Source organism: Mauremys reevesii, linkage group 6 (genome assembly GCF_016161935.1).
Source record: "Mauremys reevesii isolate NIE-2019 linkage group 6, ASM1616193v1, whole genome shotgun sequence".
Lineage (NCBI taxonomy): Eukaryota > Metazoa > Chordata > Testudines > Geoemydidae > Mauremys > Mauremys reevesii.
In genome coordinates this window covers 71,273,768-71,285,793 of record NC_052628.1, presented here as the reverse complement: position 1 = coordinate 71,285,793, position 12,026 = coordinate 71,273,768, and the positions used below count along the sequence as shown (strand labels likewise).

At 37.0% G+C, this 12,026-nt stretch overlaps 1 protein-coding gene across 1 annotated transcript in view; it reads right to left on the bottom strand.

The window, feature by feature from the left end:
• Positions 1-650: 650 nt before the first annotated feature.
• The window catches only part of HSD17B4 (hydroxysteroid 17-beta dehydrogenase 4), a 104,756-nt gene continuing 93,380 nt past the window's right edge, over positions 651-12,026 (bottom strand). Inside the window, exons 23-24 of the mRNA XM_039544503.1 lie at positions 2,953-3,080; positions 651-1,069 (exon numbers count right to left, since the gene is read on the bottom strand). Of these exons, the coding sequence (XP_039400437.1) occupies positions 980-1,069; positions 2,953-3,080 (218 nt within the window). The 3' untranslated portion in view covers positions 651-979. The remainder of the gene's footprint in view (positions 1,070-2,952; positions 3,081-12,026) is intronic.

The window sequence follows — 12,026 nt, the reverse complement described above, 5'->3', positions numbered from 1 at the left end:
GTAACTCACTTAACCCCTTGGTTTCTACCTTTTATGTAAAAGCAGTTGCTGAGAGGAAGGCATTATCCTCCTTATGTGTTATGATTACTATACGGTTGCAAGTCTTGACTTCACTTGCTTTGCAAGTAAATAAAAGTAATCTTTCAAGAACACCAAGGAAATTAAACAGTTGATCAACTTTCTTTCTTGCAATGCCCCTCCTGGTTCAGGACTTGAACCAGGTCTTTTTCCAACACTGCATATTTAAACATTCTATTATCTTTAACACATCTATAAACCTTTCAAACCCACAGCATGAACACCACCTAATTAATATAATAAATGGCCTGTACTGAAAGACACTAAGAATTTGCATTTAATTGGCACAATGGTAATTAATAGTAAATTTCTCTAAATGGCAGACAACCTGAATGTGGTGATGTGCTGCAAAGTTCAAAGAGCTTTCTTGTCTACAAAAGATATGCAGACTATATGTAATAAATAAAACCGACTTCAGGTTAACTGCTTCTTTAAGACATTTACAGGAGGCCATAATAAACCACCAAATACACCAACTGCAAAAACAAAACCTTCAGATTCTTCTGCATTTTAAACATCAGACTTAAGCAGTATGAAAGGATTACAGACAATAGAAAACAATGATGCAGGAAGGAGGTATCAAAGCATTTTAATGATTTAATTTTCTTTATAACTGATATAGAAATATGTATTTTGTAAGAACTATGCAAGTTTTATTTAAATGAAGTTACAATATGAGAAAATTATGATTCAAACTTTTACTGAGGAACAGAGAAAATGAGTGTGTTAAACAGATTTATATCAGGTTTTTGTATCTGCAACAATCAAGGAAACATATTAGCAATACAGTGAATCAGAACATAGACAACAAGAAATGTGCATAAAGATTCAAGGCCTGTTTCTGAAATGACAGCCATTCCTGTTCTTCTTAGGGGACTATTGAAGTGGGCCATCTAGCAGTTCAGAGTTTGGCATAGTCTTTAAGAATCATCTCCAGCTTCTGGCTCAGCATGATGTTACCTTTCACTTTTAGTTTACCAGAAAAAAATGCCTATAGGAAGCAGAGGGGGAAAAAAAAATAATTTTCTTCAATTGTTTGCCTACTTCTCAAAGGTCTGTTTTAAAAAAAATGAACTACAGTAGTAGAGTGAAGTTTACTTTAGACAAGTCTTACAGGACAAACCTCACCAGGAATGTCCATTAGCTATGAACAGAAGACATTTTAAACCTCATTGTATAACACCACGAATCACAAACACCAAGCTTCTTGAAGCGTACAGGGATGGAGAAGGGTAGTGGTAAATGGAGAAGTGGCGGTGGTTGAGCCTTTCTGAGGGCTCAGCAACATGGGGAGCATGCTGGTAAAAGCTGAGCTTCTCCAGTCTCCAATGTCAAAAGTTAACAACTACACAGAGGCAAGGCCCCAATCCCATCTTACCAGACCCTCTTGAGTTCAGTGAGTGCTATCACCACCCCACTGCTGCAGGTGAGGAGGATAGGAAAAGGAGAACTGAACCCTACTCAAATTTACACACGGTCAGCCAGGGTCTCCATTTTTAAATGGGTTTAAAAAAAAAATCAGTTGGTTGACTTTTTTCTTAACACATTCACAATATGCAGTATGCAGGGGAGCACTCACTCGTGCAACCAGAATATCAGTCTTCGAGCGTTTTCACTGAAAATCCAATATTGCATATTTTTAGTTCTGCTCCTGATTTGAGACTCTTCATAGCCAGTTTAAATGTGGTTCATAATTTTTATGACATTTTAAAATGTGTTTATTTAATCAATATTGCTGTACTTTGGTTTTGCAATTTGAAGGTTATATGAAAGCAAACAAAATTCTGGAATAGCACACTTCTCCATATTCCCATTAACGTAAAGATAAATTCAAATAAGAAATTGATGGAGCTAGTAGTCCAAAATATAAAGTGGTATCGTGAACGTCTTCAGGTGGAAAGCCCCTTCTCGCCACAGAAACTCACAGGTGATACTGATGTCTAACAGCAAATATTGTGCATGAAATGCAATCACTTTAATCCTTAGAATACAGAAATGCATAGATTGTCATAATCTTGTTTGTTTAGACCTTGTGCCTGCTATATATAAAGGTCACAAAATATTTGTACTGTATATTCCTACTGCTCATGCAGTATATAGGAATTATATACTAGTCAACATTGTTAGCTCCAAATTTTAAATTCAAAATCCTTGTTAATTTCAGTCCTGTTGACTGGGATCAAAGGAGAGCTCTCAATATATTATGATGAGCTTATTAAGAATATCCATTTATCTAGGCTATAAACTGAATTATGTTAAATTTGAGACACTTAACTTGTATAACATTTGTTTTTAATAACAAATGAGTAGTTTTAAGCACTTAAGGAGGAACATTTGCAGATGCTCAAATACAGACTCCTTATTATGTCCCTTTTTTAATCTCCTCCCCTAAGTGATTTGCCTTATTTAGGGAGATTTATGCCTAATTTTAATAGATTTGTGTCTCATTATAATGCAACAGAAATCCACAGGCCCATGACAACAGTAATAGGCCTTTCTTCTTTATTACAGTCTTAATGTACAAACCGTGGGTATTAATCTTGCAAGTCAGAATATTATTACATGCACAAGGTTGATACAAGTTGCTCAGCTAAGATTTGCACAGTGGTATGTGAGATCTCTCTCTCCACTTGCAATAGGAAGGTGTAGCATCTCATACACCAGTGTGTGCCATTTTACGAGTGAGCACTGTACTCTATACAGCAGCACCTTTCACAGACACTCAGTATTTCAGTCAAGACTGGCTTGTAAGCCAGTAATCTTTCTTCTACATTAGCTGCACACTAGAAATTGTGCTACTTCAAGAATGTCTCCGAGTTAAATGAGTAACATTTCACCATGAGACTGAAAATCTCTACTTCACAATGCCTTTACCTTTTGTGGATTAATCTTGCCTAGGACCACCTCCATGAAGTCTTGATCCGAAAGGGTGAAAGTGGTGTCAGCAGAACCCTGTGCTGGCCCCCGATACACCTCACCAGAACCATTCTTTAAGTCAATAGCTGAGGAAAGGAAGTAAAGTTAGTTTTGTTTTTAAAAAAAGGCAATAGAAAGAGCCATGTACTGTAATTGATTCAGATTCCAAGACCAAAAGAAACCACTGTAATCATCTAGTCTGACCTCCTTTAGAACATGGGCCACGGAACTTCCCCCAAATGAAGTAGAGTATATCTTTTCAGAAAAAAATCCAATCTTGATTTAAATATAGCCACCTTATTTCCAGTCTCAATTTGTCTAGCTTAATCTTCCAGCCATTGGATCATGTTATATCTTTCTCTGCTAGACTGAAGAGCCCATTTTCAAATATTAGTTCCCCATGTATGTACTTTTAGACTGGGATCAAGTTATCCCTTGATGTGCTCTTTGTTAAGCTAAATAGATTGAGCAATTGGAGTCTATCACTAAAAGGCATGTTTTCTACTCCTTTAAGCATTCTCCTAGCTCTTCTCTGAACCCTCTCCAGTTTAATCAATATCCTTCTTGAACTGTGGGCACCAGAACTGGATCCAGTATTCCAGGTTACGCTCAGCTTACCAGGTGATCCAGATGGCTCTGAATCAGTGACCTGTTCTATCGTTTACCAATCTTTTAATCTTTTTGTCATCTGCAAACTTTATCAGTGATGATTTTGTTTACTTGCAGGTGATTGATAAAAATGTTAAATAGCTTAGGGCCAAGAACCAACCCCCGAGAGACCCCACTGGAAACACACACACACTGAATGATGATTTCCTGTTTCCATTTTGAGATATATCAGTTAGCCAGGTTTTAATCCATTTAATTTTTAATAAAAATAATTACTATTACATGCCTATGTCTGTGTCTAACTTTTGTGTTACCAGCCTTTTGGGAAATCTGTTTTTTTAAAACCAAACAGAATATATAGGAAACTCAAATGACATGCCCTTCCGGTAAAAATATCTTACAATGAAAGATTGTGTTAGATGTGTGCTAAACTTGGTATTATAAACACTCAGGAGTAAGACTAGCAATGAATTTTAAACTGCACTTTGCAAAAACTAATAATTTTTAAACAATTTTTGGAAGGTGGGGAAAGGATGAGAGGGGGACTTGAAAGATACATTTCCTGATAAATACATACCTGGATTACCAGCTACAAAGCGGAGTGATTTTATTCTGATGAATTAATAAAAAGCTAATCATAAAACCTCCATAATTATGCTATTCTTCTCTAATAACTACTGTTACCTGCCATGATAAACAAAGATCTACCAAGCATGAGTTGATAGGTTTGAGGCAAATAAATTATTCTGCCTGATTAATCAGTGTTTTCCTACTGTGGGCATTGAGATTTTTTGATCTTCAGGTAACAGTCTAATTTCATAGTTTGACAAAGCTTTTCAGATTTCTGCAGAATTCTGTGATCTTCACTTGGTTAAATGTCTGAGCCAGCAGATTGTATGTTTAATATTCAGATAGCAAATGACATACAGCTGTTCTCATAAAAATCTACAGTTTAGATGAGTTTAGCAACTGTGGTCCAGAAAGATTAAATGTGATGTACATGTACAATACAATAAATCCTATTATTGATTAGCCATTACTCTTTTCTAGAACTTTTTGTTCTGGCCAGCCCCATCCACCCAAAAGATGTGCATGATCACGATCTCACTGTCAAGTACATGTACAGTATAGTTAGTACTGGAAATCCTTATTACAATTTTGAAAGGGAAATAATCTTTAGCAAGGGAAGAGATTAAACTGCTCCATGCCAAGAAAGCAAAACACATCTGTTTAAGGAGGAGCAGGTGGGCAGACTTTGCTAAAGACTGAGCTATCTCATTTTGGAAAAAACAAAACTACAGTTTTCAGAAAGTTTCCAATTCAAGTCTCAAGTTTCTGTTCAAAGTGCTTCAAAAAAAGTCTAGATTCAATTTTTTTAATACAGTAAATGGTATTTAAGGAAAAGGAATCGCCAATAGTTTAAAAAAGCTTCATATTAATTTTCTTACACAACAATTGCAAAAAATAAATGTAAACAATAACAATGACAAATAACAAAATGTAAACAATAACAAATTGTAAACAATATCCACACAACATTTTTTTAAGGTTTTGCAAGGTACTGTACATTACAACTGCAGCAACTCATATTTTTGTAATAAAGTTCTACATATTTTTAGCACGTGGGCTTGTGCCCTTTTCATTAAAGACAGCATTATTAAAATCTGTGTTTGCTAATTTTGACCACTTTATAGAGTGTTTTCCTTGATTTAAAGAGTATATTAAACTTTGCAAAATCTCTCTCCTTCTGTTACAGAAGGCCAGAAATTCCTCAAAGTGTCTGTAGCTTGAGAGGCCTACTTCCCCAGACAAAATGCCCTGCCAAAATAATCTACTAGAAGACACAAAGGTACTATTTTGCTTGGTTAGAAGATTATGACGACAGGATGTGCTTTGCCAATTCATGTTCACAGTTTGCAAATTCCCATCCAATCCCCTTGCATCCCCAGCAGTGTAAAAATAAAATAATTGTCAAGTTGAAGTTTGACATTTTTAATTACAGAGTCCCAGCAGTTTCACTCTTGTGAAGACTTTGACAGTTTTCATTATTGACCTGATGTTAACCCCCTACTAAGTTTCTGGAAACTGCTTTCTGAATAAACCGGATCATGTGTAGCCTCACCCCAAAGGAGAGCTGCTTTAAAAGTTTGAGGCAAATCCAACAGACTGTTTGAGGGATGATAATATTTTTAGAAAGTGATGATTTTTTCATTTTTTGGAAACTGTTCTAACATCTGTATGTCCACTCATAACTACAAGCAAAATAAAAATATCAAGTTTGTCATTTACATTAATGCTGAGTGGAAAACGGGCACATGGGACAATTACTACCCACTTGGAACATACAATTTAGTTATCCATGCATGTTACGACTTAAGAAACAGATCTGGTGAATATCACCAATTCTGCAGGGTAAAAAAAAAAGGGGGGGGGGAAGAGGAGAAGGCTCATGCATCACAAATGGAAAAAATCAGAGACTCCTTGATTAAGCATCAACATAAAACTTATTTCCCTGTATGTCTCCAAACAGTAGGGAACAAAACTAAAAAGAGGAGTGCTAGTATCCGCAGTAAATCTTAGGCAGCTGGGTGCCAATTTGCTTCAAATTAGATGAGCAGAGTGGTCAGATTTTGTTGCCTTGGGTCAACCCTTCGCAATCGCTTGTAGACCTGCAGACAGTGGTCAGATACACTTAGATCTAATATGAACATAATAGGCCAGGTTAAAACCAAGTTTCATCACCATGTTACAAATATATCTGATTAACAAAAAGTGTTTATTTTTTCATTTTCATTATTTGTTCTATTTGTTTGCTTTTTGCATTTAACTCCATTTGGATAACAAAACTAGAGGAGAAACTAAGCTAGACTAGCTTCACTTTTTCTATGTCTATCTATGTCAATTTTACCTTTGGGTTTTTCATGAACTAGCAAAAATGCTGCAATGTTTTGGTTACAAATGCAGCAAGGGAATGTTTCTTAAAAGACTATTGCCATTAGAATACAAGTGTAAGAAACATTAACATTGTTTTGTGGGGCTGTAGAAGCTTCCCTCACATCTCTTTGGATCTTGGCTTCAAACACTGCAAAGGCCTTTTTGATCCACAACCTCTGCTGAAAAATTATAAGGACCATAAGGAAGCCAACTACTGACCGCATAGGCTGTGTAGGTGGAACATACAAAATTCCAGTGAGCCAGGAAATGTGGATTTCACAGGTGTTACAAGCTCCTCAGGTTATGCTGACAAAGCTTAACTTTCATACATTCTTGAATATGGTTCTGCTCATGCCCCAGAGAAGTTAAGGAAATTATGAACATTACCAAAATAGCAAAACTAATGGAGTTTGTAAGACACAAGGCTTTTTTCTCTTAAGTCTCAAACTTGGGGAAAAAAGATATGACAGCTAAAAATTCTTAACTTCCTAATGTTTTTCTTTACCTTCTCAATTAAATTATGAAGGGCCAGCTTATTTGTCAATAGATTTTTTCTGAACAGATCTAATGTCTTCTGCTGAGACTGGAAGTTACTTAACTGATTAGGTAATAAACTTCTCTCTTTTTTGTCAATTCTATGTCTTGAATAACCCATGTTTATGTGTGTGTTTTAGTATGATCTTATTTTTAAAGGAAAAAAATAAACTGAACTTCCATGGCCTGAATTTAAGACCATCTATTCCACACAGCTTTGGAATGTATAGTCTACATGCTGAATTAAAATGAATGAAGTTGTAAAGGTTATTGCTAGTTAAATAGACTGGTGCGACTAACATTGGAGTTGCCACTGAGAATTCCTGCTGCAATGAGAAATACTAGTGTCCACATGCTCCATCCACTTAATGAGTGATGGCCAAACAGAAACCTTGCCCTGATGTGTAGTGATAAAATGCACAAGTAATTTAAATACAGAAATAAAAATAAATAAATTGGTGCTTACAAGTTTAAGGAAGAATAAAATTATTGGCTGTGTCAGAACAGAATTTCAGATGATTCTTCCCAAAGCCACTGATTTCTTTCATTTTCCCCGACACTAGGCTCAAGGACATTAGCTGGAGATGCTGGAGCCATAGTATCACCCAAGACAGCAATAAGCTGCAGGGCCCAGATTGTTTCTTGCGCTGTCAACTGCTGCAGATTGCACAACAGCACAAAGCAATGCAAAAGTGACAAGTCAAAAGATTAAAAGACAAGGCAGCACAGCTGAGTAACAAATTTAATAATGGAAGGAAGCCCAGCAGGTAGGCCAGGAGAACAGTAAACACTGTCAGTAAAGGCCCGGGAGACTTAATTTGATTGTGGGCTTTGGCAACAGAAGCCTGAAGAAAAGCTAATAAAACAATCAGGACCCCCAACATCATCGGTGTAAACTAAAGGCTTGTGACAAAGATGAGACTATTTCTGTTGTCTCAGTGAAAATATGTCAACAATTTTAAATGTAATTGAGACAAAAAGTATGCATTAATTCATAAGAACCAACTTCTAAATCAAGTTATTTCCCTGACAATTTCCTGTCTCCTCATTTCATAGCCAAGTTACTGTAGCCACTTTTTAAAAAGGCAATTATAGGATGATGCTAAAGGGGAGGCAAAGGGGATTCTTACCAACTTATATTAAATTAGAACAGTATAATTGCAAAATCTTAAGATTAGTTAAATGCAGCAGGTCATCATTAAATATTTATTGTGAAAAACACTGGGCCAAATTCAGACCTAAGGTAGTGTGCAAATGCACTGACTTCAATGGTCTTGTGCACTTTTATAGGAGGTCTGAATTTGGTCAACAGTATTGAGATACAACAATTAAATCAAGTTACGCCAAGGGCATTGGGATAGAAGTTGAACATTATGCTCTTCATTACATACAAAAAAACCTCTGTTACAGGAACATTAGGTTGCAGGAAATGCCAGAATTAAGATTACTTATGCAACTATACTTTGGCCTCTTTGCTCATATGTATTATAACAGTCTTGCCTGTCATCATAAGGAATGCCACAAACAGGAACAGAACCAAGCTTTCCTGGCTCCCAGTCCAGTTCTTAATCATGAGAACATTCTCTCTCTTAAAAAAAAAAAAAAAAGGAAAGAAAAGAAAACAACAAACTCTCTGCCTGCTTCACTTTCACTTTGTGAAATGAATTAGGCAAGGATCCTGTAGAACAACTGGCATATGATAATGTACTTGCAGACTATATCATAATGAATATGAACAAGCAGGCAGAAGATGGCACGGGCTATGTAACTTTTGAGCGCTTGACTTCGTTACCTTAAGCCTCTTAATTTTTAAGCAATGTAATATACCATTAAAAAAAAAAAACCCTCAACAAAGAAACCCCACCATGCATACCCATACTGCCTGGGTCATCAATTTTAAATATTATATTATAAACAAAAAGGATGACCTGCAGAGGTTCCTTCCAATCCTGACATGTTTCTATGATCCTGACAATGGTATTGATCCATTACTAGATGGAAATGGTAACATGATCAATAATAATGCAGAAAAGGCAGAAGCATTCAATAAATATTTCTGCTCTGTATTATGGGGAAAAACAGATGATATAGTCTCATCATATGGTGACAACACACTTTCCATTCCACTAGTATCCCTGGAGGGTGTTAAACAGAAGCTACTAAAACTAGACATTTTTAAGTCAGCAGGATGTATGCAAGAGTTTTAAAAGAGCTGGGTGAGGAGTTTGCTGGACCATTAATGTTGATTATTGATAACTCTTGGAACACTGGGGAAGTTCCAGACGACTGGAAGAAAGCTAATGTTATGCCAATTTCTAAAAAGGGTAAACAGGATGACCCGGGTAATTATATGTCTATCAGCCTGACATTAATCCCAGGCAACATAATGCACCAGCTGATAAGGGACTCAATTAACGAAAAATTAGAGAAGGTTAATGCAATTAATGCAAATCAGCATGGGTTTATGGAAAATAGATCCTGTCAAACTCACTTGAGATCTTATTTTATTCAGATTATAAATTTGGCCAATAAAGGTTTTAGCGCTGATGTAATATATTTAGATTTCTGTAAGGCATTTGACTTGGTGCCACACAACATTTTGATTAAACTAGAACAAAATAAAATGAACATGGCACACATTAAATGGATTAAAAACTCCTTCGCTGATAGATCTTGTTCAGCCCTCTCAGTTACTCCCTTTTGGGGAATGGTACTTCTCATCCTCCAAAAAAATAGGGGCAACATAAAATCTCTGAAGTACACAGAATTATTAATACCAGTAATGGAGGAAGTGGGATTAGAATTAATGCTCTCCTGGTTCCCAGGCCAACATTCCTTTTCCTAGCCCAAAAGGATAGTAGCGGCTGCTGCTCCTGCAATGCCTGTTGCTCTCTGGAGTTCACAACCTGTGGATCTTGGAAGCACGTTCAGCACAGATTAAAATTTCAGAGATTTTAGCAACAAACCCCTAACAAGCTCTACTAAGAATGTCTAAATAACAATTTTTAGAGACGTACTACTCAGTCAAAATTGAGTGGATTTTCATGGGGTTAGCAAAAGGCACATCTTGACTTCAGAATTAGCTCCTTGCCAAATATTAAGTTCCTGTTGCAACCCATGGAAGCACTAGTGCTCTTCAAAGAAGTGGTTAGAAAATGTTAACATTATCAAAATGACTGATTTTCTTTATCCTTCTCAGAAACAGCTGAACTGTTTGCACTGAAATTATTAAAAAATAAAAGTCAATGTGAGGCACAGACCATGCATGGAAAGTTACAGCTCAAATGGTGGAGGGGGTTTATAATGGAAAATTGTCAGCAAAGTTTATTTTATGCATTTACCCCAGTTCAGCCTACAATGAGTCCTGGTATTTGTGGGGTAATAAATATTTTAAAAAAACAAACAGAGTCCCTCACACAGAGTCCAGGCTGTTTTGATATCACTGCTTCTAAGGCCTGATCCAAACCTCTAACTGAAGTTAGAGACAGTCTTTACATTGACTTCAGTGGGCTCCGAATCAAGCCCCTAGTCCTGGTCAGCACCACGAATTAAGTGAAAATTAAAAACAGCAGCAAAACCTGCTAAAACATTTTCAAACCCTAACGAAATGGCCAGATTCTCTCTGGTGGCTGGGATCACCTGGTGCAGAAGAGGTGGAGGTGATCGTTAAAGGCCCAGTTATGTTCCCTTGTTGGAGACACCCCTTACTAACAGAGGATACAAGAACAAATTACATCCTCTCCCCACTGGCCAGGGATGGAGCAGAGAGAACAAGGCCAGACCAAAATTCTTGAAATGAGGGAAAAGGTTCAGATTGGGTCTTAATTTATACAAAGCAGTGTCCCTCTTTCTGGATAGCCTATTCATGATATCATACATTAGCATTTCACACACATCAATCAGGGTGAGTTCCTCCAACACAACAGGCTGGTATGGGAGGTAAAGCCCTTGGGTAAAAAGAGGTCTTCAGCTGTTTCTAGTCCTATTACTGCCTGCCTTCAATGTATGTTTGTGAGAGAGCAGGGTTGGAAAGGCCACTCGCCACAAGAACACAAAGCATGGTGGTTCAGAAATTAAAAAGGGATTATAATAAATTGGTGACTTTGAATAAACTTTAAAATCATCTTCTGCCTGAGTAAGAGGGCAAAGGCCACTTAATTTTTCATCTAGGGTAATAACAGTGAAGAATCACTCTAACTGTGATGGTTAACATTCTATCACTCAGCTGTACTAATTTAACCTCAGTTTCTTATGCTCCTAGTGTCCTCTGTAGTAAGACCATACATTACGGATGCCACATACTCAATGCAGCCAAGACCTCTATTCTTCTTAGCACATGCGCGATGTGCCTCAGGTGGCATGTGACCAGGATTCATCACTGAAGGTCCACTGGTTGGATCATTAGCTTCCCCAACCCAGGCCAGGCACTGACAGGTGAATGCCACCCAGGAGCCCTAATACACGGCATGATACAGAGGCTTCCACGTGAAGTGATTTGCTGTTTGACACTGGCATTTTTAATAGGTATCCTTAAAGTACGAGTGTCAATACAGTAAAGCAGGGCTTTTAAATCTTACATTGCTATTCTGAACACATCCATGATTTGATTAACTTGAATTAATATAAAAGAGTGCAAAAGTAGGAAATTGTTGGAGATTGGAGGAGTGATCAAGAGTGACAAATACAGAATCATTAAAATGTAGCACTGGAAGGGAGCTCAATAGGTCATCTAGTCTGGTCCCCTGCACTGAGGCAGAGCTAAGTATTATCTAGACAATCCCTGACAGGTGTTTGTCTAACCTGTTCTTTAAAACCTCCAGTGACGGAGATTCTACATCCTCCCTAGGCAATTTGTTCCAGTACTTAAGCACCATTACAGTTAAGAAATTTTTCATAATGTCTAACCTAAATCTCCTTTGCTAAATTTAAACCCACTACTTCTTGTCCTGTCCTCA